Raw genomic sequence first — 27,734 nt, forward strand, 5'->3', positions numbered from 1 at the left:
GCTTACTCCCAGGTAAGTAGAGTGGTGCTTCTGTGTGCTAGCAGTGAGCTTCAGGGAAGGCAAGTGGTAAAATATCTACTCAGAAGTAAATCTCACTGAGTTCAGTGGGGCTTACTCTCAGGTAAGTGGAGCAGAGCATGTGTGTGCTAGCAATGAGCTTCAGGGAAGGAAGGAGGAAAATTGTCTACTCAGAAGTAAATCCCATTGAGTTCAGTGGGGCTAACTCCCAGGTAAGTGGAGCAGAGCTTCTGAGTAGACTTTTAAAAAATTGCAGAGAACTTCAAAGCTCCCCCCCCATTTTTTGACTCTTTCCTTCCCTCAAGCTAGATTCAGTGAGTGGGGAAGGCAGGCAGTGGGAGAGAGCGTGGGTGGGGGCAGGGCGATTGAGCCAATGGAAAGGGCAGGCAGTGGGAGACAGCGGGGTGGGTGGGAACATACATACACACACACATCGCCAGAAGTAAGTTCCACTGAGTTTATTGCAGCTTACTCCTGAAGTGAAAGTGAACATAGAATTACAGCCTGAACTCCTCTCTGAGATATTGGACTGCCCTACAGATTGGTCAAAATGCAAACGCCATTTGGGTTGGTCTTTCACAGTCCAATCCACTTCCTGTGCAGCTTGGAAGAATTTGGTAACGTGCCTCTGAGCATATGGTGAGTGGTGGCAACACCTGTAATCAGCCCAAATAACAGAAACAAGACATGTGCTGTGCTGATCTTGTTTTAGCAGGGAGGAAGCAACATTATTAAGACAGTTGATATAGTTCAGATGGTCACTTTGAATATGTCTGATTTCCTTTGCAATTTTAGTGACGTTTTCTATAGGAAATCATTTTCTTTTGTTTCTATTTCTGTCAATATGTGAAGTACAGCAACATTTTGCAAATTTACACTAAAAACACTCCAAACATAATTGTGGAATAAGGGCACTGACTTCTGCAGAATAGTCGCCAGTGGACCTCAGGAGTGTCTCAATTTGCACAAGATAAAACAGTGGGAGGTGAAATATATTCTAGTAAAATTCTAGGTGTGTTCTATGTTTTTAATTGACCATGCCCACTTTGCCTTAAATGAAATGGTTTAAACATAGCAGGCTGAAAACATGCATCCTCTTTTTTCCAACAGCTAGAGTCGTTGCTGAAGTAGCAACATATTGGAATCAGTCTGATTTTACATCAAACTGCAGTTTCAGATTCAACTGTTAATAATACACCCAAAATAGAAATAGGACATAACCTCCAATTTGAAACACAAAAGGCTGTCTTCACCATCATATGACACTGACCAATAAAAAGGCTTTGAAATTAATAAAAATAAATTTGACACAGATTTCTGGGATGAACAGTGAGGGAAATAAAATTTTCTAGTTCACATTCTCTGTAGAAACATTAGTAACACAGGAAAGAAGCAATGTAAGAAGAACAGCAACAAACAGAAAAATATAATTCTCTATCTTTGGAGATGGCAGGTGTTGCCACCACTCACCATATGCTCAGAGGCACATGTCACCAAATTCTTCCAAGCTACACAGGAAGTGGATTGGACTGTGAAAGACCAACCCAAATGGTGTTTGCATTTTGACAAATTTGTAAGGCAGTCCAATATCTCAGAGAGGAGGTCAGGTCTCCTGCTCCCCTGGTGCATTCCCTATAGCTGCCCAATTTCCCTGCTTTTTAAAGTTTGATAGAATAGCTGTGGGCTATAGGTGCATTCTTAAACTGCAAGTTTTTTTGCGTATTAGTGAATATTTCTTTAGACTGTTTCAGTCACTCAACAGAGCAATTAAGCACCTGTTCAAAATGACATTTTAAAAAATCAATCCCTCTTTAGTGAACTAATTTGTTTTAGTGGTACTTTTGAATTGCTTAAGTATTCTTGATTGTTTAGAGCCTTGTGACCCATGTCATATGTGAAACACAGTCATAATTAACAAAAGCAAACAATGGAATAGTGGTGCTTTTGCATGCTAAATATCTGGCATGAATTTTGTCACCATCATAGAATGGCATGTTTGATGAACAAGTCTGATATTCAAACAGATTTCCTATTAATTTTGCAGTCTTATCAATAGGTAATGCCAGATGTGAAGTCTCAATCATCCAGTGTGTCATCATTTGGGAAGCGCTTCTTGGAGACTGAATGCCATCATGTCCAAAACCAAAAATGACCTCTTTTTCAAATATTAGTACAACTAAGAGCTGCTGCTGCACTAATAAAAAAAAACAGCTTATCAAAACATTGTGAACAGATCAAAAACTCTGGCAAAGAGAATACATAATCCTCAGCTATTTCCTTTAATTTGATTAAACATAAAATTACCATACAGTTATCAGGTGGCTCTGTATTATGAGTTGGGATTCAAGCCAGGGCTTGATTTGGGAACAATTCTTTTGATTAGGTTAAAGGGATGGGAATAGAAAGGGAATTTATCTACATGAGGGCTGGAGAACCTTTGGCCCTCCAGATGTTGTTGGACTCCCAATAGCCCCAACCAGCATAGCCAATGGTCAGGGATGATCAAGATGATGTAATCCAACAACATCTAGAGGGCTGCAGGTTAACCACCCCTTGTTCATAGAGCAAGCCATTCCGCCTTCCTTTCACTCTAACATGTAACATAAATCTGAACAAAATAAAGGGTTAAAATGTGATGCTATTTATTTCAACAGTTTGCTTACAGCTTAACAAAGTAGTTTCTAAGCAGTGTATGTTACAAAAGAGATTAAAAATTCAGTTAAAATTAAGCATACCATCAGAAAAGCTTATTTAAAATGCCTGTTGAACTAAAAAAGACTTCATCAAGTGTCAGAAGTTCAACAGGGTGACCTCACCTGGGAAGGAATTCTAGGAATTCTTCAGAATTAGGCCAACAATACTGAATGCATAGTTCCTGGTGGATACCGGCTGTGTGTCTCAGCCATGGGGACCACTGTGACTTCCCCCAAGACCTCAGTGATCAGGCAGGCATATAAGGAATCAGGCAGTCCTTAAAATATCCTGGACTGAAGATGTAAAGCACCTTGTAACTTAACACAAGAACCTTGAACTTGGTCTGGTACCATATGGGCAAGCACTACAAGCTTTTAAGCACAGAAGCTATATGCTGATGGTAGTCTGTCCCCACCAAGAAGCTAACTATAGCATTATGCACCAGTTTCCAGATCAGGACCAGGGATACCAGGACCAGGCCCCACATCAAGTGCATTGCAATTATTGAGTTTCTATTTTATGCCCGTCACAACAGATTTCTCACTTCAAAATTTCTGAAATCTTCTAAAAGATTCAGTTTCTCAGGAACAGACTCCAGATGATCCAAGGCCACTCGAGTACTCTGAAGAACATAAGAAAAAATATGTTACTTTTTGGTCTTAATTATTTTCTACACTTATAATTATGGAACACTGTATGCAGGTATCTATGTGACTAAATCAGCATTATAATTCATGGGGTGCTGGAAGTATAAACAGTCCTGCAAACAGATCACACAAAGTAAACATGTAAATAAGGCAGGGCTGAGCTGAAAGAAGGGGCGACTGTTTTGGCAAAATCTTCCTCAGTGCTGAAGGGCCCCCTGCTTTGGAAATTTTTGGACAGTCACTATGCAAGAGCTCAGTTGTTTAAGTGATTGGCTAGGATCACCCATGGAAACACTGTGCTTGCTGTAAATGGGTTTCACTTGCCCCTAGAAACACCAGCACACAGCCAAATTGAATGGCCCATCTTGTGGTTCCCTAGGCCACGTTAGTTCGCCAGGGTGCTGCTGCTGAGCACCATTTTCCTGTTCCTCCTCATTTGCCTCTACTGACTCCCCCCCCCCAGATCTATCCTGCTGTTTTTATGATAATTAGCTGTGGCTACCCACATGATTTTGTTTGTAAATGGTCTTTGACGCTAGATGGATCAGATGTAGTCAAGACATCACTGACAGCCATAGGATTAAATATTCTACATAGTTTAGAGATTTTAAAAATATTAAGTGGTTTATACATTTTTTAAAAATAAGTAAATAAAAACAGATACATGGCTGTGGGGACAAGGAAGACAGCAAGGTAAATGGCTGTTAGGCACACATGAAGAGATACAAAAAGGCAGTACTTTTAAGTCAGTCCTACCTGTAATGGAATTTGTCTTGTCAAATAATGCAGGTTTTGAACAATTATTTATCATCATCAACCTACCATTTTCCAGCATATATTAAGTGGCATATACAAAATCAAAATAATGCAAAATAAAGTAAATAAAACAACAAAATACCTACTTCTAGATTATAATTCAAGGTATCTTACTTCTAGATTGTAATTCAAGGAAGCTCTTTTATAGGATACTAATTCCAGTGATCAGGTGGCTTATAGTTCAGATAAAGTATTGTTTTACTGTAACATAATTTTCTATCAGACAAGACCACCACATTAAAAGCTCAGGCCTGCGTGACTTCTCACCAAGGTGCTATAATAGTCCAATTTGTTGACACTCAGATAGCGTTTCATATTGAGTAGGTGTGACTTAATGGTTTTTTTGCTCCTAGTACTAGAAACTAAAGCAGAATGTGCAGTGAGCATGCTATAAAAAGTGAATCCGCATAACATGCATTGCTTTAATCATTACCTACCAAATGACCTTCACCATTTGCAAACATTATTCAAAACCCCTGATCTAAGAAATAGAAATGTATATATCACCCGAATAACAATATTTGATGTTTGATGTTTATTTCTCATTAACAGCAATCTTTTTTAAGTGAAAATATTTAAAACCACTTCTGACACTCCCAAACACAGCAAACTATTCATTATATCTATGAAACTGTCATCCTGGAAGGTTCTTTTTTTCAATCAATCAATAATTTTTGCATTTAATTCTCATTTTGAAGGGGCTGTTTGAATATAATACAACAGACTCTCCATTTAAGAATTATTTGTCAATTTCCTTCCTATATACTGGTATTAATGGGTGGTATTCAATGCTAGTTTTACTCAGAGTAGACCCATTCATGTTAATAGACATGTCTAACTTAGGTTCGTCAATTTCAGTGGGTCTAAGAGTAGAGTACGGCTTAGTTGAATACAACCCAGTGGGTATCAGTTCTGTTGCATAGCTTTCTCCAGATGCATAAAACTATTATCTTCATCCTCAGAAACTAACAAAAAACTTCTGTTTCCCTTTCCTTTCAAGACCCAAAGGTTTTCCCTTTGTTCTGAATGTATTTCCTAATTTCTGCTATGGGGCAGCTTTTATCGTTCATCTGCCCCTTGGTTGTGTTTCCCTTCTTCTTCCTTACTACCACATCAGTTCTCCCTTGGTGCACGTGTATGGGAGCAAAAGCCTCATCTGTGCCGTTCAGAGTGGTTGTATAGAACAAACTTCTTCAGTTTGCCTTCATTTGACTTCCTCCATTTTTTAGCTGAGAAAACAGTTTGTGCTCTTCTTTAGCCAACTCCCCATCTGATTGTTCTTCCTTACGGTGTTCACATTAAAACAGCAAAGTGGAGTTTGCTTTGGCCCTGCTCACCATCACAGTTTTCTGAAGAGCTTGATGGACTGGCCAATCATAAAACAAGGGAGCAATGTGGAAAACATTGTGGGAGCTTTCTTGTAAGGTGTGCTCAGTTTGCTTATTTGCACCAGTTTTGATGTCATACTTTAAATACATTTGATATCATCGTGCCCCTGCAACTTGGTCCCAGTGTTGCTCCAAGGAGGACTCAGATTCAGATGATCCACAGGTCACCCAATCAGGAGGTAGGGGGCAGCCCTTGGCACCTCCTTCTACAGCATCCTATTCTGGAGAAGTGGCTCTTGCATTATCCTCAGGTTCTGGGGATGACTCCCCTGTAGCTTCCACTGCTCCACAGCCACACAGGAGCATGTGACTGCAGAATCAGCGATGGTCCCATTAAGAATTGCAGACAGCTCTCCCAAGGGGGCTGAGTCCCTGTAAGGGATGAATCTGGTCCTTCAATGAAACACTTTGCATAGCTCAACCAGCAGGCCCACCTGGAGCTGCCCAGAGTCCTGCCTTACTTTGTTTGACCTGACTTGATCTGATTGGCAGAGGCCCTGGTAATTGTTATCACTTCACCTGCATCAGGTCCCAGCCAGGAGAGTCATCAGAGAAATACTAGGGGGCTCCGGTATTGGACCGAGCCCTGACTCAGGCTCCACCTGAGGGTGAGGGGCCAGGGTCCTATGATGAGGTCCAGGATGGGTCATCTGCACTTGGGACTAATTTGGCCTCTGACATTGAGGCTGAACAGCCCCCAAGGCCAAGGGAGAGTTGTTACCTCCATCACCAGATGGAGACCCAGCCCATCTGGAGGAGTGCCTGACTCCTCAGGAGTAAATGACTCATTGGAAGTAAAGGTTTGGCTGCAGGTGATCAATGGAAGTCACCTGAGGTTTGGGCTGTGCTTCAGCAGCTCCAGCATTAAAAAACTCAGTGCTAAGCTGGAAGGTCTGCTGGAACAATGTCTATACTCCATCTCTATACTTGACCTGTCTAAAGATTGCCTGTGGACCCCGGACCTGTCTCTTGCCTTGCCCTTTACTGTGTTGCTTATAGACTGCTTGGCTTCTGACCCTGATTCTTGCCTGACTCCCTTGGTTTTGAGGTAGACTCTGGACTCTTGACTTTGGACTGACCCTGGATATTACCCTTGTGCTGTCCTCACTTGTCTCTCTGCTGGGGAATCTCTCGCCTCCTTAATGAGCCTGGTGAAAACAGGACAACCTGCCAGCCCCAGCCTCCAACAGAATAGGATAGATCTATACGGTAAAACAAGTTGTTTATATTATTGTTTGCATCTTAGTTACTCCTGCCGTACATCCACAAACATATTTCCTCCCTTTCATTTAAAATAAATAAACTACCTTTTGACCAGTTGGTCTTCATGGCAAAATGCCATCAGAGAGAAGGCATTGCCCTAGTTATGCACCCACTTCACATTTGAAAATGGGGGGACCCCATATCCCTTCTCTTTTAACAAGGTTTGTGTGGACTGTGTGTTGGGTGGCCAGATACAAAAGAGGACTCAGCACCTGCACCTTTAATAGTTATGCAAAAGAGGGAGCTTTAGCCGATGTAGCTTATACTTGCTGAAATGTCCTCTTCTACACAACTATCTTATTTAGCATACCCCCAAAATGTATGTGCATATGAATACAAAAGGCAGTGAGCTAGGAAGACCCACAAAGGTAGACAATAGCAAGGAAACATGAACAAATGGAAGGTCTGAGCCTTTCAGCAACTTTTGATTTTATAATGAATTAATGAGAATCCCTTGCTGTTTGTCCTACCTAGAACACAAAAGCCTTTGGGGTTCTCTCTCTCATCCATCATCCTAATTTGTACTATGCACTCTGAACTCTTTGGATATTATAAAGCACAGCACTAAACACTGTGTTTAGAAAACTTAACTTTTTGGAATTGAGCTAATCCACCATCAAAAGGTACTCCATGATTATGAATCCTAAATGTTGTAATCATTTTTAAAAAGAACGGAAGCTTAGCTGAAGTAGGAGGAATGCTAAAGAAGGGAGCCTACATATATAATTGCTCCAAGGTAGGGTCGCCGCAATGGATGGAAAGAAAAACCTGAACAGAATTAACTGAGAGTTGCTTCGATAAAGTTGTATATCTGATATGCTGAAATAGTTCTACATGTTCACACATAAAAAACCCTTCAAAAATGCCATATGAAGCAGGAATGTCTGCTGCTTGCCACTTCCAAATCTACACTAGCAAATTAAGTCACAGGATGGAAGATGCACAGGACATGATGCATAGAAACATGTTTCAGCAAGAAGGGAGGGGGGAGATAGAGCAATGACCTAAAAATGCATCAGATAATCCCAAATAAAATCAGTGGAGACAACCAATAAATTCCTCAAGGTAAATCTGACACTTACGGTATTACAAAAAACAGCTTCGCCAGTAATCAGTGTACTTTTTAGTATGATCACTAAGATCAAGTGAAACACAACTACAAAGAGTAACCACAGAAATCTATGCTATACTATCATTCACAAAAATGTTTTCTAGCAAAAATGAAGTAGCAGTAATAGTAGTATTTGCTTATATAAAAATACTAAAGCATCACACTTTGATCTTACCAATATACAACTAGTGTGAAACTAGAATATGTGGTGCACGTACTTTGACATCTATACTTCTATGAAACACTAGAAGATCTATCACATGTTTATGAAAAATAAAAAGCTGGCCACACCTTGCAATATGCAATTAACTGTGTATCTTGAAATGATCAGCTAAAAGCTCTCTCATAAGGCCCTTCTTTAACTTGTCTTACAAGCTGAAAAAACTGCTCAGGTGTCTGTCAATGTCTCTCTCTCATTAAATTGCCCACCACTGTGCCCTTCCCAGAAAGAAGCTGCACTCATTCATATTGCATGCTTCATTTATGGCGGCATTATCTTCATCAAAACCTTGATTTTCCACTCCATTTTATTAGGAGTTGCATGGTTTGCTACTTCTTCCCAGAGCCATTAGTAGCCCTGGTCTTCATAAGAACTTGGAAGGTTGAGGGATACCTGAAAAGAGACAGCAAATTCTCAGCAAGCCCCTCTCTGCAGATGGAAAAGTTAACTGTGTGAAACAGAAGAATCAACCCAAATGCTCAGCAGTCATCTTCCAGGGGAAAATATGCTTCAGGGATATTCTGCCACATGAAAAAAATTCATGAGCTACCAACTTTGAACAGAAGCACTCCCCCTTAAATTAAAAGTTGTTCCTTCTTCCTTCACCACAGACACATTAAATGTTTAAATTACCAAACTTGGCAAGTAACAGAATCTATCAAAAGGTTATGTTTCAATTAAGATTGTCCCCTCTTTGCAGGGGTCACTTAAGAACACTCAGCTTTTCAGGTGGTAATCCATATTTGTGTTAACAGTAAATGGAGAAATTCAAAATTGATATTTGAACTGCCTGCACAGTCCACAATCTCTAGGTTTTCAAAAACTTTTCAAGGGGCTATACAATTTGGAACTTTCCACTACATGAGGGGGGACATTCTAAACACACTTAAAAAATGAAAAGAGTGATCTTTTCTATGCAATCCTAGCAGATGAGTTCTTGTGTGCAGTCTTGCAGTAACTATGAGCATGCCAGGCACAGTGCTGGCATTTCTTCCTCTGTGGGGAACAACATGCATGTGAACATGAACTTCAAGCAGCCTTTCCCAACCAGTGTGCCTCCAGATGTTGTTGGACCACAACTCCCATCAGCCTCAGACAGCATTGCCACTGGCTGAGGCTGATGGGAGTTGTGGTCCAACAACATCTGGAGGCACACCGGTTGGGAAAGGCTGGCTTAGGGGGTAGCTGAACAGCAGCATAGTAATTTCTGAATAGGATTGCAAAGTAGAGAAGAATATAGTGTAAGATATTTGCAAACAAAAAAAGAGTTTCCTGTGAAGATGAAAAGGACAGAAGAACAAAAGTGCAAGTTAAAAATAAAGGAAAAGTCATGGTTTTAGCTGATCTGTAAAAGTGGTGCAACAATAATTTAGTAACACACACAGCACCCTCCTTAATACGAATCAAGTGCCATATTTGTATCATTAATGGCGACACTCTTCTCTATTAAAAGAGAGAGGTTTAGCCATGCAGAACAAAGTGCTAAAAAGGATGGTGGAAACACCTGACACAGAGGGCAATTAAGTACTGCTAATTATTTCCCAGAAACTGCAAAGGATGTGCCATAATGCATACAACTAATCCTGAAGAGAGCAATCATGTCTGGCTGCTCATTATTTAACAGGGAACAAAGGGCATTGATGAAGCTGATAAGTGGCAACTGTTCCAGTTGTACCAAGAGAAGCAGCATTGGTGGTAATTTAGTTAAAAGCACACTATTCCATCATGGTAGTGAATGCTATTAATCTTTTCTTGTTTTCTTAACATAAAAGATTGTTTACTTTCTAAGAGGTGTTCTATGTTCTCAGAGAGAATGATAAAACAAATTACTCATTTTCCATGACTTCATATAAACACTTTGAAGTTTAAAGAGCATGTGAACAGTTAATCCTCCTTATATTGATGCATTTGCGGTGATAGGCAGCTCTGGGCTGTCCCTAGGAACAGATCTAAATCAAAGTCAGACATTGCATTTTATTTTTAGTCTTGAAAACACAGTGATAAACACAGATATAAAAGAAGTTAGACTTGTCTATGTTATTCATAAGGCTTAGTTTTATATTTAATACATAGGAAGTGCACACATAATGAAAACAAAAGACACCGATGTCACAAACAAGGGCCTCTAATCCCCTGAGCTGATTAACACAAGTTATCATCTGTAGACTGTGGGTATTTTAAAAAATTAGAGAAGGTTTAGAGACCAGTTGAGAAATCCCCAGCATATAATCCATAATGAGAGGTGCACCCATAATTTAAATATATTTGAGCTGCCAGTTATTTACAACTTGACTAAGAGATGTAATAGTAAAAGTGACCCAAGAAGAATATTTAAAAAAACTAACCACTAAGTCATACATCAAGAACTGTGTGACACATAGAAAGTGTCTATACTCAGGCCTAACTGAATTCTCAATAAGTTTCTGCTAGGATCTGCTAGATACACTGGACAAAAGGATACTCCAGCTTTTAAAATTACATATCTATCCCTTTCTGTTCTTCCGTGATGGAATTCAAGGTGATGTACATAGGGTTCCCATGTAGCTTCCCATCCAGGCACTGATTGGGACCCAGTCCTCCTTAGCTGCAGCAAGGTTGCTGTAATGGGAAAACCCAAAAGCTGCCTTAAGTTCCCCAATGTTATCACACTACTTGCCCCCCCCTTCCTGACAAAATATGCAAGAGGAGCCCCTGTTGGACTAGGTCAAGGATCCATCTAATCCAGAACCCCATTTCCAGCAGTGGGCAATCAGAAGCCTCTTGAAACCACAGTGACTTCAGTAATGCACATTATGAATGGGCAATCATGGCAAAGTTGACTGCTAAACTCAAACAGCAATTTCTTGATTAACAGGCAGACTTCAGCACTGGCCATGTTGTTTGGAAAGGAAGTGATCTTCTTGCTGCTTGATTCACTGCAGTTTTGATTGCTTAGGAAACCTCATTTCCGTACCAAGGGTTAAGATATGAAGAAGTGTTCATCAGACCCTACTATCAGTATGTCTGACAAGTGCACTGTCTACATAAAGGCCATACTTAAGTTAGGAGATGTATCCTACTATTTGTATTAATTTTCCTTTCAATTTCAGCAGAAAACAGGATTAGGATCTTGGCAATTCTTATAGTGAGACAAGAAATAGTTAGGATTTCTTTATTATGGCCTCTACCAAATACCCTACTAGAGTTAGTAATGTTACACTGAGAGTGAGGAATCGAGTACAAATTCAAAATTGAAGTAGGAAAAAGATCTGAACAGGGTGGTTCGTGACAGGTGCTATTGGAGGTCACTGATTCATAGGGTCACCATAAGTTGTAATCCACCTGACAGCACATAACAACAACACGTTCCAGGAAAAAATAATCTGCCAAGCTCTTCCTATGATACCATGTTTTATTACATAACATATGTTTTTGATTAAAGAAGTAATCAATTGTTAATTAAATAACAATCTGAGAGCCTGTTGATAGGCACATTTAGACAGCAGCCTTACATCCACTTACCTGGGAGTAAGTCCCATTAGATCTTACTTCTGATTAGACATGCATACGTTTGTGCTGTAAACAAATATTTTACTTGGGATTTTATTTGATTAACTGATTCATCAAGATATATTATGGCTTAAAATATTAGAAACTGAGAAATGAATCAGAAGATGAAAAACATGGGGTGGCTATCAAATCAAATTTTATTGCAATTAAACTTGTACTTTTTTGCTCATAGGTGAAAAAGTATAAATGAATAAATGACTCATTGAGTTAAGCTTATCATAAAAAGAAATTTATTGGGTTAACAGACTGACAAGGTCTTCTTTTTGTTGAGGCACTCAGACTTTGGAATTGTCTAAAGGAATGTTCTAAAGGAGCTTGTCTGGCTCCATGTTTGCTCTTTTTTTTGGTGGGCAGTTAGAATGCACCTTTTCAGTGGACATTTTGGGGGCACTACATCTGAGGATAATAACACATGACTGCTGCTGTTTTAAATATGACCTGTTCCTGTTTTACTACAACATGCATTTTGGGGTTGTTTTAAAGGGGAGGGGGAATTAACTTGTTTACAAAAATTTTTTAGTTTGTTGCATATTGTTTCCATTTTGAAGTTACAGTTTGCCATCCTCATTATTTTGATCAAAAAGACGATAAATGTCTGAAAGACAAATACACTACGCATATTGATTTAATGAAATAATTTAGCTAGTATAATAATGGTATGTGTAGATAATTGACAGTACACTCGTATATGTCTATTCAGAAATGTCCCATTGAGGTCAGTGGATATACGTCCAGGTGAGTGGGTACAGGAATATAATCTAAATTAGAATTACTACTTAAATTATAAATTTATGAACTTGCATTTTTGTTTAACAGCGTAATCAACTCTACTTAGGGAATGTGTTTATTTTATAAATATTTATTTTAAACTCCAGAATTGAAAAAAATTATTAGTGTATGGAAAGACATGATAATTATTTCAAGAAGGAACAAATTAAGAGGTTAGAGGGGAAAGGTTATAAGAGTAAGATAACAAATTAGGACTTTAAAATGTAAGAATATAAAATTAGCCCAATAATCAAAAAAGATAAAAAAGATAAAACTGGAAAATAAGTAACGAAAGGTACCAAGTAAAAAGGTTTAGATAAACTAAACAAAAGAAAGCAGAGCATCAGAATTTAGATGTTAAGTATTTGCAAAAATATATTAAAAATAAAAGAGCAAAAAACTGGAAAAAAATAGAAAGCTGCCTTATATTGAATCACTCACTGGTCCATCTAGGTCTATAATAACTGGTAGCATCTCTCCAGGACTTCAAATAGGGGGCCTCCTATCTGGAGATGCTGGGGATTATACTTGGGACCTTCTGCACGCAAGGCAAATGTTCTACCTCTGAGCTACAACTCTTCCCCAAAATTGGTCTGAGGGAATTTGCTATGATCGAAGAAATACAATGTTAAAAGAGACTTTTGGTCTTACCGTGAAAACGGTCTTCTCTGTGCATGTCAAAAGATGATATCAGGTGGGTAGGTAACTCCACTTAGCAGTTGAAGGCAGAAGAGCACTGTTGAATTTTGCAGGGACTTCCTGCTCTCCCAGCTCAGTTCTTGATGACAAGCCCACCACCGAGGAGAGCAGTGACAGGAAGGACAAAAATAAGATCAAAGACAACAGCACTCATACACTCTCTGCTAGAGGCCTATAATATAGTAGTGACTGCAGCCCAGCCCTCCTAGGGAGTGGCCCTGATATCATCTTTTGATATGTACAGAGAAGACTGTTTTCACGGTAAGACCTAAAGTCTCTTCTCCTGTGCATGCCAAAAGATGATATCAGGTGGGACATACCAAAGCTGACCCATGTAGGGTGGGAATATTGCTGGGCTGAAACTTACTATTGGTCGGAGATGATATGCTGTAGCACTCTCCTCCCAAAGGCTGCTTCTGCTGACTCGTATGTGTTAATCTTATAGTGCCTAATAAACATATTGGGGGTTGCCCATGCGGCCACTCTACAGATCTCTACCAGGGAGGCATTGCGTGAGTATGCTGCCGATGTGGCTGCCTAGTGGAGTGAGCCACTATCTTGGCTGGTCGTGTGAGCCGCAGTGAAGCATATGTCAAGGTGATGCATGCTTTGATCCACCTAGCCAGTGTAGAGGTGGAAACTTTGTTCCCTAATGAAGCTGGGTGAAATGACACAAATAAGCTGTCTTGCGAATGGGTTTAGTTTTGGAAATATATACTTTTATGGCCCTTCTCACATCAAGTGAGTGCCACACCTTTTCTGTGGGATGAATAGGATTTGGGCAGAAGGAAGGGAGCTCTAGCTCTTGTTGACAGAGAAAGGTAGACAGTACCTTAGGACGAAAAGAAGGGACAGTGCAGAGTACTACCTTATCCTTATGAAAAACACAGAAATTCTTATCCACAGAGACAGCATTCAACTCAGACACTCTACGGGCCAAAGTAATGGCCATGAGGAAGAGGACCTTAAAGGATAGCAGGCAGAGAGAGACTTGACTTAAGGGTTCAAAAGGAGGCTTTTGTAGAGCAACTAACACTTTGTGCAGATCCCAAGTCGGAAAACAATGGACTGTAGGTGGCACAGATATAGTTGCCCCTCAAAGGAAACGCTTCAGAAACAGGTGAGATCCCAGCGGTTTTTCAGGTGACTTAGATAGAATTGACGACAATGTCGAAGCCTGGCATCTCCGTGTGTTTGGTCTAAGACTCAGTGCAAAGCAGTCTTATAGGATTGAGAAAATCTCTTTAATACTTGTTTTGTTTGGAGTTATACCTTTTTTCTGTGCCCAAGACAAGAAGATCTTCCATGGAGCCTCATTTATACTAATGGTAGAAGGTCATCTGGAGACCATCATTGTCTCCACCACTTGAACCAGAATGCCTCTCTTCAAGAGAAGTTGTTGCTCAATATCCAGACATGAAGTGCCAACCATCCGGGATCTGGATGGAGAAACTGTCCCTGTGACAACAGATCTTCCCTGAGGGGGATTTGCCATGGAGGATTGACCGACAGGTCAAGGAGTTCTGGAAATCAAGGTCTCCTCGGCTATCAAGGAGTCACCCGCAGAACTGTTGCCCTTTCAGCTCGCATTTTCTGGATTACTTTGGGAATGATCAGAAGTGGTGGAAAGGCATACAACTGACCTGGAGACCATTGAGATGTTAGAGCATCTGTTCCCTCTGTCTCTGGTGTTGCATACCTGGCGAAGAACCTTCTTACTTGGAGGCTGAGACGGGTGGCAAAGAGGTCCACCTTGACTCTGCCGAAGCGTGTCAGTATCTCCTGAAAGGCCATCAGATGTAGCTTCTATTCCCCCTGATGTACTTTCTCTCGACTCAACCAGTCTGCTTGATTGTTGTCCTCCTCTCTGAGGTATTCTGCCAGGACTGAATCCAGATTTTCTTCCACCCATTGAAATATGAAGGAAGCTTCCTTCTGGAGAAGGGGAGAGTGCATGCCCCCTTGATGGTTCAAATGAGACTTGGTGGACACGTTGTCTGTCCTGACAAGCACAGCCCCCAACCATCTGGACTGTGTGAAATGCTTCAGTGCCAGGTGAGTTGCCCGAAGTTCAAGGAAATAGATTGGAAGCGTGGGTTCCTGCAGCATCCATGCTCCTTGCACCATCTGGCCATTGCAAATGGCTCCCCAGCCCGATAGACTGGCATCTGACATGATCAACATACGTGGGGGATTCTAGAACAGCACCCCCTTTAGCAGGTCCACCACATGAAGGACTGACGGACTGCTGGTGACAGTACTACTCTCTGGTGTTGCTGGGTTGCTATCTCACTCTGGAAAGGGAGTAACGCCCACTGTAGGGGATGAGAGTGATGATGCGACCATGGAGTCGTTTGGTATGATGCTACCATCAACCTCAGGACAGAAGCCAGCTCCATCAGGTCTGCTGATGGTGAAGCCAGAAGATGTTACACTGCAGCATGTATCTCTTTGACTCTGTCCTGTGCCAGCTGCATTATTCCCTGTTGTGAGTCTACAGTGGCCCCCAGATGCACAATGCGACAGGAGAGGAGTAACTGGCTCTTGGTTTGGTTGATTAGGAAGCCATGATTCTTCAGGCAGGCCAAGGTGATATGCAGATCTTCCCAGGCCTTGTTTAGCAATGGGGACCAAATCAGGAAGTTGTCTAGGTAGGGAAATACACTGACTCCTTGCGTCGTGAGGTGTGCCACCAAAGCAACCACAATCTTTGTGAATACTCTGGGAGCAGACAACAAGCCGAAGGGCATGGCCCTGTACTGAAAATGGTCGTTCCCTACCGCGAACCTCTGTGAGGAGGAAAAATAGGGATGTGGAGCTAGGCCTCCTTCAAGTCAATTGAGGTGAGGAAGTCTCCCTTTCTCAGCGCCTCTTTGATTGAAAGTAAGGTGTCCATGCGAAACCTGCGGTATTGTATGTATTCATTCAGGTTCTTCAGATCGAGTACTGCCCTGAATGAACCATCTTTTTTCGCAACAGTAAAAAATATTGAATAATTTCCCAAAAATCTCTCCCCTGTTGGGACAGGTTCTATTACTGCGATTTGAAGAGGATGGGAAATTGCTTGAAGGGTCCTTACTTTTTTGTCTTGAGACACCGAGAGGGGAGATGGAACAAATCTTGCAGGAGGGGGGATGTCCTTCCCAATGTCCTAGAGCTCCAAAAGGACTGCGACTGTGGAAACGCTCTTCAAAGTGAAAGGCTCTTCAAAAGAGCCTTCTGTCATCTCTCTTCCTAGTGGAAGGCATAGACTTTTTCTTTTCCAGAGATTCCAAGACACCCACTAGGGCATCATTGCCAAATAACTTACCTCCCATGCAGGGTTCTGAAGCGAGATTAGAGTGAGCTGTGGTATCTGCTTCTCAGTGGCACAACCACAGGGTCTTATGAGTGAAGACACCCATGCTAATGACCTTGCCAAAAATTGCATGGCATCCATGGAGGCGTCTGCCATAAAGGTCACCACCCAAGAAATTTTTAACAGGGACTTGCGGGTTCTGTCTGGGTCCTGTTGCAGACCGTCCAGAAGGTCTTCTAGCCATAGAAGAGAAGCTCTTGTGAAGACCGAAGAGGCTGCTGCTGCTCAGATGAAAAGTGCACTAGCCTCATGTATCTTTTTGAGGCCCTGGTCCAATTTACATTCTCTTGTGTCCTTGAGGTAAGCATCTGAGTCCTTAGGGTTCAAGGATGGATTTAGTAAATTAACTATGGGAGTGTATACCAGTGGAACCTTCAGCTGGTCCATGATATGTTGTTCCAGTGTATAATATTTGTTAGCAGTTGGCACTGACTTCTTGAACTGCAATGGGACATCAAAGTCAGATTTGATCACTGTAGGCAGAACTGAAGGAAGTTTGAACACCCTTGACTTAGGTTTCAGGTCTGGGCACACCGCTGAGACCCTAGACACTGAAGGAGCCAGAGGGTCTTCTGGGGAGTATAAACTGAGGGCCTCCATTGCCTTGCACAGGAGGGGGAGGAAATGAGCCTCTTGAAAAATCCTGTTGGTTGAAACCTCTTCAGATTCTGATTCCCCACTCCAGTCTTCATTGTCTGGGTCAACAGGTATCTCCTCTGCAGGTTAATAATGTCTACCTTGGGTGGCGGCGTAAGGATCAGGTGAAGTGTGGGTCGGAGTAGGCTGCGGGTTTGACGAGTGGGCTATGGATAATCCTTGCACTGTTTGTGTCCCAGATGTGTCCTAGGGGGGCTGTATTGAAGTTGAAGGGGCAGAGAAATCCCTGGCTAGATCCATTAAGAGTTAATGCCTGAGTTGATTCTTTAATTGTTGCAGCATGTGCGCAGACAGTTCTAACTGAACAGGCTGAGCATGCGAACAACAGGGTTGGTGCATCCCCCCTTGCAATTGGTGTACATGGGGAGAAGAAGAGGGGAGTTGGGATCTCCCCCCCTCCCCAGTCTCCTGGAAGGCTTGGTGAGATGCAGAAGTCTTGGCAAAACCTATGAAATCCTCAGGAGATGATGTGGCAGAGAAAACAGAATCAAAATCAGGATGAGTTTGAATGCCTTCTTCCTCAGATAATGAATCTTGGTCCCTTTGAGTCCTGTAAGAGGTGCTGTGAGAGTCCCTCCCCTCGTCTCCTTTTGGGTTATCAGGCCCTTGCATGATCTGGCTGGCCTGCTTGTTGGCCTTAGGTGCCATGCCCTCTGAAGATACCCTGCCCGCCAAACTACATGCCTCAGCCACCTCCAGCCTGCTGGTAGAGGGGCAGGCTATGGCTCCCTCAGCCTGAACATCCATCACAAATAAAGGTCTTAAGGCCTGCCTGGTTAATGGTGGTGGTGCTGCACTCAATTTGGGCAGAGGCAGGAGCAGTTTGGGCCTCTTCACCAACTTTTCCGACTTGCAAGTTGCTTTCCCCATGGGGCAACCACACCGCAGGGCTTACGGGGGCTGGAAGCTGTGATAGTGGTTATGCCTCCACACTGGTGTTGCTGGTGTGGGAGGGGGACTGGTGCATCTCGTAGCAGCCCTCCACAGGTGGGGTAGCAAACGCTGATGGTTGAGGAAGGGAGATTGATTCTCTTGGGTGTTACGCTACAAGCACTGTTGCTGTCAGTGCGGAGATGGGGTGTTGAGGCCCTTAGAATGCTGCTGTTAAGTTCCCAGTCACCGAAAGTAGCTAGGCAGGCGGGGGAGCGTTAACTAGTGAGCGGTATTAGCGAGCTGATTCTGGTGGAGGGGACTCGCACACTCCTGTCCTGAACAGCTTCATGCCGCAGTGGGGGTCTGAGGGGGTGGTGGTGCACCCCTCTCTTGGATGGCTTTGAGCCACGGGTAGTAACTCCGGGAGCGGGGAAACAACCAACCTTTCTTTTTTTTTAAACAAGCAGGAAGAAGGTAAGAAACCAGGATACGAGTAGAAGAGGAAAAACAGACCAGCTGGGAAAGAAGAAAACACAAACACAAAGTGTACAGGCCTCAACCACAGAATAGAGACAGAGATCCACTGTTCATGTGTGAAGGCAGAAGAGAACTGAGTTGGGAGCTACGCAGAGCAGGAAGTCCCTGCAAAATTCAACATTGCTCTTCTGCCTTTAACCGCTAGGTGGAGCTAACTTCCCATCTGATATCATCTTTTCCATGCACAGGGGAAATAGTTCCCTTCCAGGAGGGCACAAGGATGATAGGGTTACTCAATATTTAGAGGATCACAATTCTTCAGCTTTAAATCATGGAAGAACAGAAATGGTGTATAACATTGGGTAGTATTTAATGCTACTCCTTCTTAGAGTAGACCCACTAAAGTTAATAAATGCGACTAACTTAGGTTCATTAACTTCAATGAGAAGGACTTTGTTTTGTTATATGCCTTCAAGTCTATTACAACTTATGGCAACCCTATGAATCAGCGACCTTTAATAGCATTTGTTATAAACCACCCTGTTCAGATCTTGTAAATTCAGGTCTGTGGCTTCCTTTATGGAATCAATCCATCTCTTGTTTGGTCTTCCTCTTTTTCTACTCCCTTGTTTTTCCCAGAATTGTTGTCTTTTCTAGTGAATCATGACTTGTCATTATGTGTCCAAAGTATGATAACCTCAGTTTCATCATTTTAGCTTCTAGTGATTCACTGGGCGGTTCCAGACTTTGCCTTCCACAGACATAGTCATGTCATGGAATCTGTTTGATCCAGCAAAGTAGAGTTGATTACCCTGTTAAACAAAGATGCAAGTTTATCAGTTTAAAACTTAATTAGTCATTCAGCTCTAAGGCTGACAGCACTAGTAGTGGTGGGAGCAAAGGGAAGAACATCATTTGAGAGCACTTTGAGTTGAAAGCAAATCTCAGCTATGACATGTGCCTGGATTGCAGGAAGAAGCTGAGCAGGGGGAAGGTTTCAGGGCACTACACCACGAGCAGCCTCATCAGGCACTTACTCAGTCAGTACCAGTCCCTGTTGGTCAGGGAAGAGTCAGAGAAGTCAGGCAGGAAGGCCAATAAACAGAAAGGGCAAAGAGGGGTCTCCCTCTCTCTCAGGCTTCCTCCTCCCCCAAGAAATAGAAGCAGCTTAGACTATGGAAGATTAGGGTGAGGAAAGTATGGGTTCATGAGACAAAATTCATGAGACAAAATTTCCAATACCCACACCAGTCTACTTCTCAAATCAAAACACCTTGCCATTGAATCAGTGGCTATAAACAAAGCCACAGGGAGGAAGTGAATTCCTTTCTCCCCAGAATCAACTTCAAAAATACTTAGCACAACCACCACCACCCCATTTGTAATTTGGCAGGCTTCTTACCTAGGGGCACATCTCTCATGTCTGGGATGTTTAGATCAATTGCCCACTGTGAACTATGAAGTCTGTCCTTCATAAGTGAAAACTACTGCATCTATTCTTCTGACATTTGGCAAGATTCATTCCCATAGAAGGATGCCTGAAAATTCCATCCAATTCTGCCAAAAGATTTTTTTTAGACTTTTCCATTTTAAATAAAATTAAACTTTAAAAGGAGCCAAAGACAACAAACAAACAAACAAACAAATCTTGGACTTATTTGCCTGTAATTTGGCAAGTATTGTCCACTCTGGGAGTTCTACTATGCTACTTTGCCTGCACATTTCATCCACTTTCATAAAAAGGGGAGGGGGAGAAGTTATAGCCATTTTTTGATTATCCAATTGTAAATAGGGAGAGACTAAGCCTCATATTTCCTGAAACAGGCTCAGACTTGGATCTTGAGATGAATCACACAGCCTCCGAAACACTTCATACAAAGGCGAGTTCTTTTCCAAAGTGCCAAATCAAATCTTGTGACTGGTGCAAACCCTACTAAATATCATTATGGATAAAATAAAAGGCAATCATTTTCAGTGTTAAGTGCATTATCCAGTTAACAGAAGACTGCACAATGGTTTAAAAGAAACAGTCCAGATATGTTATTATTGGGAAAAGGCCATTTAGTAAAAAGGATCTTCATTATACAGTTGTCAAAACTCATACATCTTCAACTTTAATAAACATTGAGAGTAAGGTACATCTAATTAACAGCAGGGATAAACAGATCATTATATTTTTGAGTCGTGTCAATTTTCATGCACTCATTCATAAGTCTGTTCCTCTCCCTTCTGCATTAATTGGCAATTCCTTTAACATTCACATGAACATCCAAATTTAAATGTAGTTTTGACTGTATTCTCATAAAATACATACTCTTAAAAATATGCATTTCTAAATGCATTTATCATAAAATATATGCTTTTATTCATATTTTGGAATTTTTTTGAGCCAAGAATGGCATTGCAAAATTCAGAGAGAAGTGTAAAATCCAGAGGGTAACTGTGTTCTGATCTACACATTATAGAATCATAGAGTCGTAAGGGGTCTATAAGGTCATCAAGTCCAACCCCCTGCTCAACGCAGGAATCCAAATTAAAGCATACCCGACAGATGGCTGTCCAGCTGGGTGTGAGAAGTGCAGATTAGGTCAGTTTATAATGGAATTTGCAAAGAACAAATTAATTAGTATCCCTAATTAATTAATCAACCAATCCCTAATTAATCTAATCCTAATTAAAAAGAAATATTTGAGCTTAAAGGTAACACAGCATGGTACATTATGCTGCCCAATGGTCACCCAGTGAGCTTTATGCTGTACAGGGATTTGGTCCACAACTCTATGCACTAAACCTCATGGTGATTTTTGTATTTCCAGGAATACTAATGGTTATGTAAAATAACATTCTCATCCCAGTTTGACTATTTTATAAAGACAGGCTATAATTGGAGGTCCAATAGTTGACAATAAATAATTTATTCCAAAATGCAATATTGAAGAATATAACAAATTAATAATGCACTTTGTGAAACACTAAAGCTATAATGTAAGGATCTTTTACAAAGTATAATACTTTTTTTTAGAAAAGAAAATTTATGAATGAAAGTAAAGAATTGGTAAGAAAGTTACAAAATTTGAATCAAGGCATGAAAAAGAAATTATGGGATTCAAGCTAGGTCTCATCACATCTTATTATGTGTGCAGATCATGTTATGTTAATATTGAAGAAATGAAGGAACTTGCCTCGAATAATATGCAGATGCAATAGAGAATATCCAACATGAGACTTAGGAGTGAAATGGAATGTGTTCATTAGTTACTGGAACATGTATTGTAAACAGCCATTGCTAGAAAGACATGTTTTGTGATTCAAAATCTGTTATACATGTCTTTATTAACTACTGGAATATACATTACAAACATATACATTTTTAAACTTCCTGTCACATATGATAGACATGCATGTATTTTTCTTCTTATTTTCTTGAAACTAGAAATTACTATTAGCAAGGGCTTCCACTTATTGAATGTACTCGGATCAGCTTCCAGAGAAACTTAAACGGCCATAATCTCTACCAGCATCATTTTGGGTCAATTTACTTGTCTGGCCAAAGTGACTTGTAAAGTTTAGTGACACTGATCAATTAATTAACTTTATCTTTACCATTCATAACGTGCAAGATAACAGAAAATCCCCATTCCAAGGCGGGGAGAGAAGGAGAAAGAAGAGAAACAAAGGGGAGGAAATAATAGGCTCTGGTCCAATAGAAAAAGCAAATATCATCTTGGGCTTGCATGCAGAGTCTTCTCAAAATAGCTGAAATTCTGCCAAACTGGCAAGGAATGGCTGTATTGAGTCCCCTGCTTCCCCTGCCATACAGATGACTGGTGGAATTTTAACACTTTTTTAAAAAAAATGCCAAAGGCCTAGCTGTTAGATCTTGGAGCAGACCCATGTGCACAGCTCAAACTCAGTTTCCCTATCCAGCTGGATACAAATTAAAGATACTTCTTGCACTCAGTCATGGCGACTGGAGTAAGTGTGCCAAAGCAAGTTCCAGAAAGGGAGCTTTGTCCATTGATATTAGGGAAGAAGGCAGTCTGGAGAAAGACAAGAAATTGAGGTTGCTTTAGAAAGCGGACTTCAACATGGGAATGGAGAGCCCACTGCAAAATGTAAGAGCAGAATCAAAAACCGTTATAAGAGGAAACAAAAAGTCATTAGAAAAGTTGAGCAAAGAGACCAAGACTAGAAATTACCTGCAAAAGATAAAAATAAAATTTCACTGGATCAAAAAACTGAGGTGGGGTGGTGGTGGAGAGATTCCAGTAACATAACCAATATCCCTGACAGTAGAATTTGGTACATCAATTGACTCATCCTTCAGTCTATTACGCAAAAATGTTGTCTGCATCAGCCTTTAGTGATGTAAAGTAAACAAAATAAACACTACCTGTAGAAAATAGCTCTTTTATTGGAGCTAAACCACCAGGAATTTTAAAACAAACATTTTTTGGTATTGAAATACAAGAAAAATGCATGCCAATATAACTGAACTTTCAGTCTAGACTCCAGATGTCTTTAACACATTTTAATAATATTAAAAGCATGCCTTCTTTTCCAGGTGTAATGAATGGTTTACCCACATCCATGATCACACAATCTACCTGGGGTAAATTCAGTAAATGCTTACATGGTAGAGCATATTGTTCAACAAAAATGTCTGAAGGAGTGGAAGCAATAGTAACGCTAGCTTGAGCTGTCAGCCCACAACAGATTATCAATACGTGCTCACTAGACCATTAGTATGGAAGATCTGTTTTAGCAAAGCAGACTAACCTAATCTACTACTGTTACAGTCAAGAAAATGTGACTGGATAACTGAATTTGATCCTGTGTTAGATATGACTCATCTGGCTTTTCTGTAGCTCAGGCAAGGCCTTAGAAAGGCTATTGTATCACATGCCAGAGATGGAACAATTAGTCATGTAACAAGGATGCAGAATGAGAATTGGTAAGGATTTTGTTGTCATTCATAATTTTCCCTAAGAACCATAAATCTTCACTGGTGATTTACTATTATACAGTATAACAATGTTTATTAGAGAATGACAAAGAGAATTAAAAAAAGTAACGAGTTCAAAAAGTGGGATAAATTATTCACATTGTTTACATGAAAGAAACACACACAAAGAAGTGGCATGATTTGTCAAAAGGCTGTATATTAACTTATAGCTGATCAAGAAGTCTTAAGCAGAACTTGATACTGTTCACCAGATAAAGCTCAGTAGATTCCTTACCAAATCCATGAAAAAGTCTCTTATCATAGAATAAACAAATATATTTGTATTTGAATATTCTATATTTCATCCTGCAGATTTAACATTAACTACAGTAAATGAGGGACAAATCTAAATATTAGGAACATGTCTATTAAGGGGTTTTTTTTTAGAACTAATATGTTTAAATATCTCTTCAGGGGTTGGTTTCTTAAAATACTGTGTGAGGCACAAGATATGAATGGCCTTCTGCAAAGCTCAGTAGCAGCTTTGCCCCCTACGTAGGCAAATCTGAATTTTAAGAAAACATTTCATATACAAGGAACACAATATTTATAAAAAAAAAGCTATATATTTTTTGCTGGAAAATAAGGAAACTAGTCATAATCTTTCACCTAGCAGAGTTTGATTGCATAGATGTCAGTTCCCTAGAGGAAGGAATGTGTTAAAAGAGTATTAAAAAGTGATGCCTGCAGGATTCAGAAATCTGTGTAAATGACAATCAAACTCACAGAATATTCCCAAAATATTTATGTGATCTGCACTGGCTGCCTGTATGTTACCAGGCCCAATATAAGATGTTAGTGTTGACATTTAAAGCTCTAAATGGGTTGTGACCCAAATACTTGATGGAATACTTCTCTCCATATCAGCTACCCTGGGCCCTGAAATGGGAAGTCCTTGTCGACCCACTGGCAGGGGGGGCTTGCTGTGGATGGCATGGAATGGGGCCTTCTCTGTAATGTTACCTCGACTATGGAATGTTCTCCCCTGGAGGCCACTACGTTATTGGGCTTCTGCTTCTGAGTTAAGACACATCTGTTGTCCCAGGCTTTTGGTAGAAATTAACTGGATTGTCCAATATCCTACGGTTTTTATGAACTGCTGTTGTCTTACTCTGTTTGTGAGAGTTTCTTGAAATTGTGATTGGTTTGGTTTGTTGCAGATTTTTTTCATTTTAATAGTGTTTTACTGATTTTTTATTTAATGTTGTAAACAACTCTGGGACCTATTTTGATAAAGGATGGTTTAGAAGTCCCCTAAATAACTGTAATTTAAGTAGACCAATACATACCAATGCATCCACATACATGTTCCTATTCATTTTGTTTGCTGTCAGTAACAGTCTACAATATTACTGGAACAATACCAGAATTTGTCCCGTGGACAGAATTGCACAGCAGGTAACAGTACATTTATTGACAAAGTTGTGTCGGCAAGAACTCCACTGTCTGGAAGAGAAAAATGTGTGTTGCTAGTGTAAAATTTCACTGATCCAAATATTTTATTTATTTTGATTTTCCTATCCCTAAAATTGTAATTCACTCAATGACTTCAGCTTCCCTGTGGCAATGTTATTTAATTGCTGGTAAAACTACAACTTAGACACACTTGTCATTTTCAAGTACAAACAAATTAAGTGTTGTCTAATTTATACTTCCAGTTGACCTTTAAAATACGGTTGATCTTACCAACACATTTCCATATTAAGTGACCTCATGTGGATGTACTGTGCCTTTTTACATATTATTTGGTTTATCACAGCCAATTGGCAAACACGAACCTCTTAGATGATGATTTATAGTTTGGAAAAAAACTTCTAAATATCCCAGACCTATTTTCTTAAAAAAAGATGAAGAAAGAATCTGCATAAAATCCTGTGTGAGGATTGTGATACATTTGTAATAAAGAGAATGGGGGGAAAGCCACTTACTGTTTCCAGTGCCGTTATTCGCTCCTGCAAACAAGGAAAACATTATAAGAAAGAATAAAGGAAGAACCTCAAGAAATTTGATGTACACATAAACACACACCTGTAAAATACTATTGGTCTTACTATAAGAGATAGCCCTACAGGATTACCCTTTATATGGTATAGGAAACACAGTATTGTGGTTTTTGCTGTTAATGAAAATATTTTAGTGTAGCGCTGTATAGCAGCTACGTGAACAAGTTTGGGAATGCCTTAGGCTCCCACACTTCCCCTCCCTTCTTCTCCAGCAGAGCTGTGAAGCAAACACTTTCTGATAAAAACTTTTTTTCATTACAATGATTTTTGATCCCACAGCTTGTTATTATGTCCAGCAAGGAAAAACTGTGGTTAGTTTAAGCCAGGGGTCACCAACCTGTCACCCATGGGTGCTATGGCACCTGCAAAGGCCTTCAGTGGCACCCCCAGCAGGTTACCCAGAATCTGAGTTTTCATTTAAAAAAAAAAAGTCTCTAGAACTCATAGAAAGAAAGTTAAAGAGCAAAATATGCAAGTACCCTTCTAAATGATTTCTGTGAAATGAGAAACCTGGCTGCTCCTGCCTGTCAGTGTTTTTAGCCAATAGGTGAAGTCAGAGCTGTGATTGAACATCAGGCAATCGGAATCCCTGGGATCCTAAAGAGCTGCTGTTTTTCCCTCTTTTGTAGTGTACTTTTCCTGCTTCTGTCTTTATTTCCTAGTCCTTAGAATCTCAACAGTTTGCCCTTTTTCCAAGCAATCAGAATGCATCTTTCCTCTGCTGGGTTCACCTGAGATCAGGTATATGATCATCATCAATTACCCACCCTTCACCCAAAGATCATCTCTTCTTTTCCCTTAACACACAAATCTAAACTGGTGACCTCATGCCCTGTGTATCTGAACACTTCTTCCATTACTTTTAGGGTTTTTTATTCCATTTAATTCACTCACTTCCTTTTGTGAAGAAAGGATGACATTTCCGATGTATTTTCCTTCTGTCATTCATCCTTATTATACCTTTACACAATCACCTCCTACTATAGCACATTCATTTAGAGGCCTAACAGGTCATTCCATTCTGGAAATTGGGGGAAAATACCATAAAAAACAGGAGGAGAAACTGGGAACACTCTTTCCCAGATCATTCTCACTTATGGAAGTCCTGTGAGGTTATTTGTATGTTGTGATTGCAAGAGTCATCATGTGACCAAAGACAAAAAAGAATCTCTGGCAGGGCATATGCCAATGGGTCCAAGTGCCCTGAACTTCATCAAGGTATATGTCCCAAGATAACTCCACTTGTGGGGTCTTCAAAAGGCAACATACAAAGCAGCTTATACATTTGTACAGAAAGAAGGGCCTGTCTGGTCAATTGCTCTGAGATGAACAGGTCTTAACTTCAAGTTGAAGATGAGATGGAATTGCTGAGATTTACAAATAATATTCACTAATAGGCAAAAAGCCTTGTGGTTTAAGAACGTAGCTATAGCCCACAGATATTTCTATCAAACTTTAAAAAGCAGGGAAATTGGGCAGCTATAGTGAATGCACCAGGGGAGCAGGAGACTTGAACTCCTCTCTGAGATATTGCACTGCCCTACAAATTGGTCAAAATGCAAACACCATTTGGGTTGGTCTTTCACAGTCTAATCCACTTGCTGTGTAGCTTGGAAGAATTTGGTAAGATGTGCCTCTGAGCATATGGTGAGTGGTGGCAACACCTGCCATCTCCAAAGATAATTATATTTTTGTATGTTTGTTGGTGTTCTTCTTACTTTGCTTCTTTCCTGTGTTAGTAATGTTTCTACAGAGAATCTAAACTAGAAAATTTTATTTCCCTCATTATTCATCCTAGAAATCTGTGTCAAATTTATTTTTATTAATTTCAAAGCCTTTTTATTGGTCAGTGTCATATGATGGTGAAGACAGTCTTTTGTGTTTCAAATTGGAGGTTATGTTCTATTTCAATTTTGGGTGCATTAACAGTTGAATCTGAAACTGCAGTTTGATGTAAAATCAGACTGATTCCAATATGTTGCTACTTCAGGAATGACTCTAGCTGTTGGAAAAAAGAGGATGCATGTTTTCAGCCTGCTATGTTTAAACCACTTTATTTAAGGCAAGGTGGGCACAGTCAATTAAAAACATAGAGCACACCTAGAATTTTGCTAGAATATATTTCGCCTCCCACTGTTATATCTTGTGCAAATTGAGACACTCCTGAGGTCCACTGGAGACTATTCTG

General features: G+C 40.4%; 1 protein-coding gene across 7 annotated transcripts in view; it reads right to left on the reverse strand.

Moving 5' to 3' along the window:
• CEP128 (centrosomal protein 128) overlaps positions 1 to 27,734 on the reverse strand; it is a 300,038-nt gene that overhangs the window by 29,614 nt on the left and 242,690 nt on the right. For 5 of the 7 annotated variants that reach the window (XM_061611884.1, XM_061611883.1, XM_061611887.1 and 2 more), the window contains 2 exons: positions 25,472 to 25,495; positions 3,257 to 3,334 (listed from right to left, as the gene is read on the reverse strand). In XM_061611884.1, coding sequence (XP_061467868.1) covers positions 3,257 to 3,334; positions 25,472 to 25,495 — 102 coding nt within the window. Of the gene's footprint in view, positions 1 to 3,256; positions 3,335 to 21,923; positions 22,579 to 23,914; positions 24,990 to 25,471; positions 25,496 to 27,734 lie in introns of those variants that run through there. The other 2 variants (XM_061611885.1, XM_061611886.1) reach the window with 2 other exon arrangements.

The sequence above is a fragment of the Rhineura floridana genome, chromosome 2 (assembly GCF_030035675.1).
Source record: "Rhineura floridana isolate rRhiFlo1 chromosome 2, rRhiFlo1.hap2, whole genome shotgun sequence".
Lineage (NCBI taxonomy): Eukaryota > Metazoa > Chordata > Lepidosauria > Squamata > Rhineuridae > Rhineura > Rhineura floridana.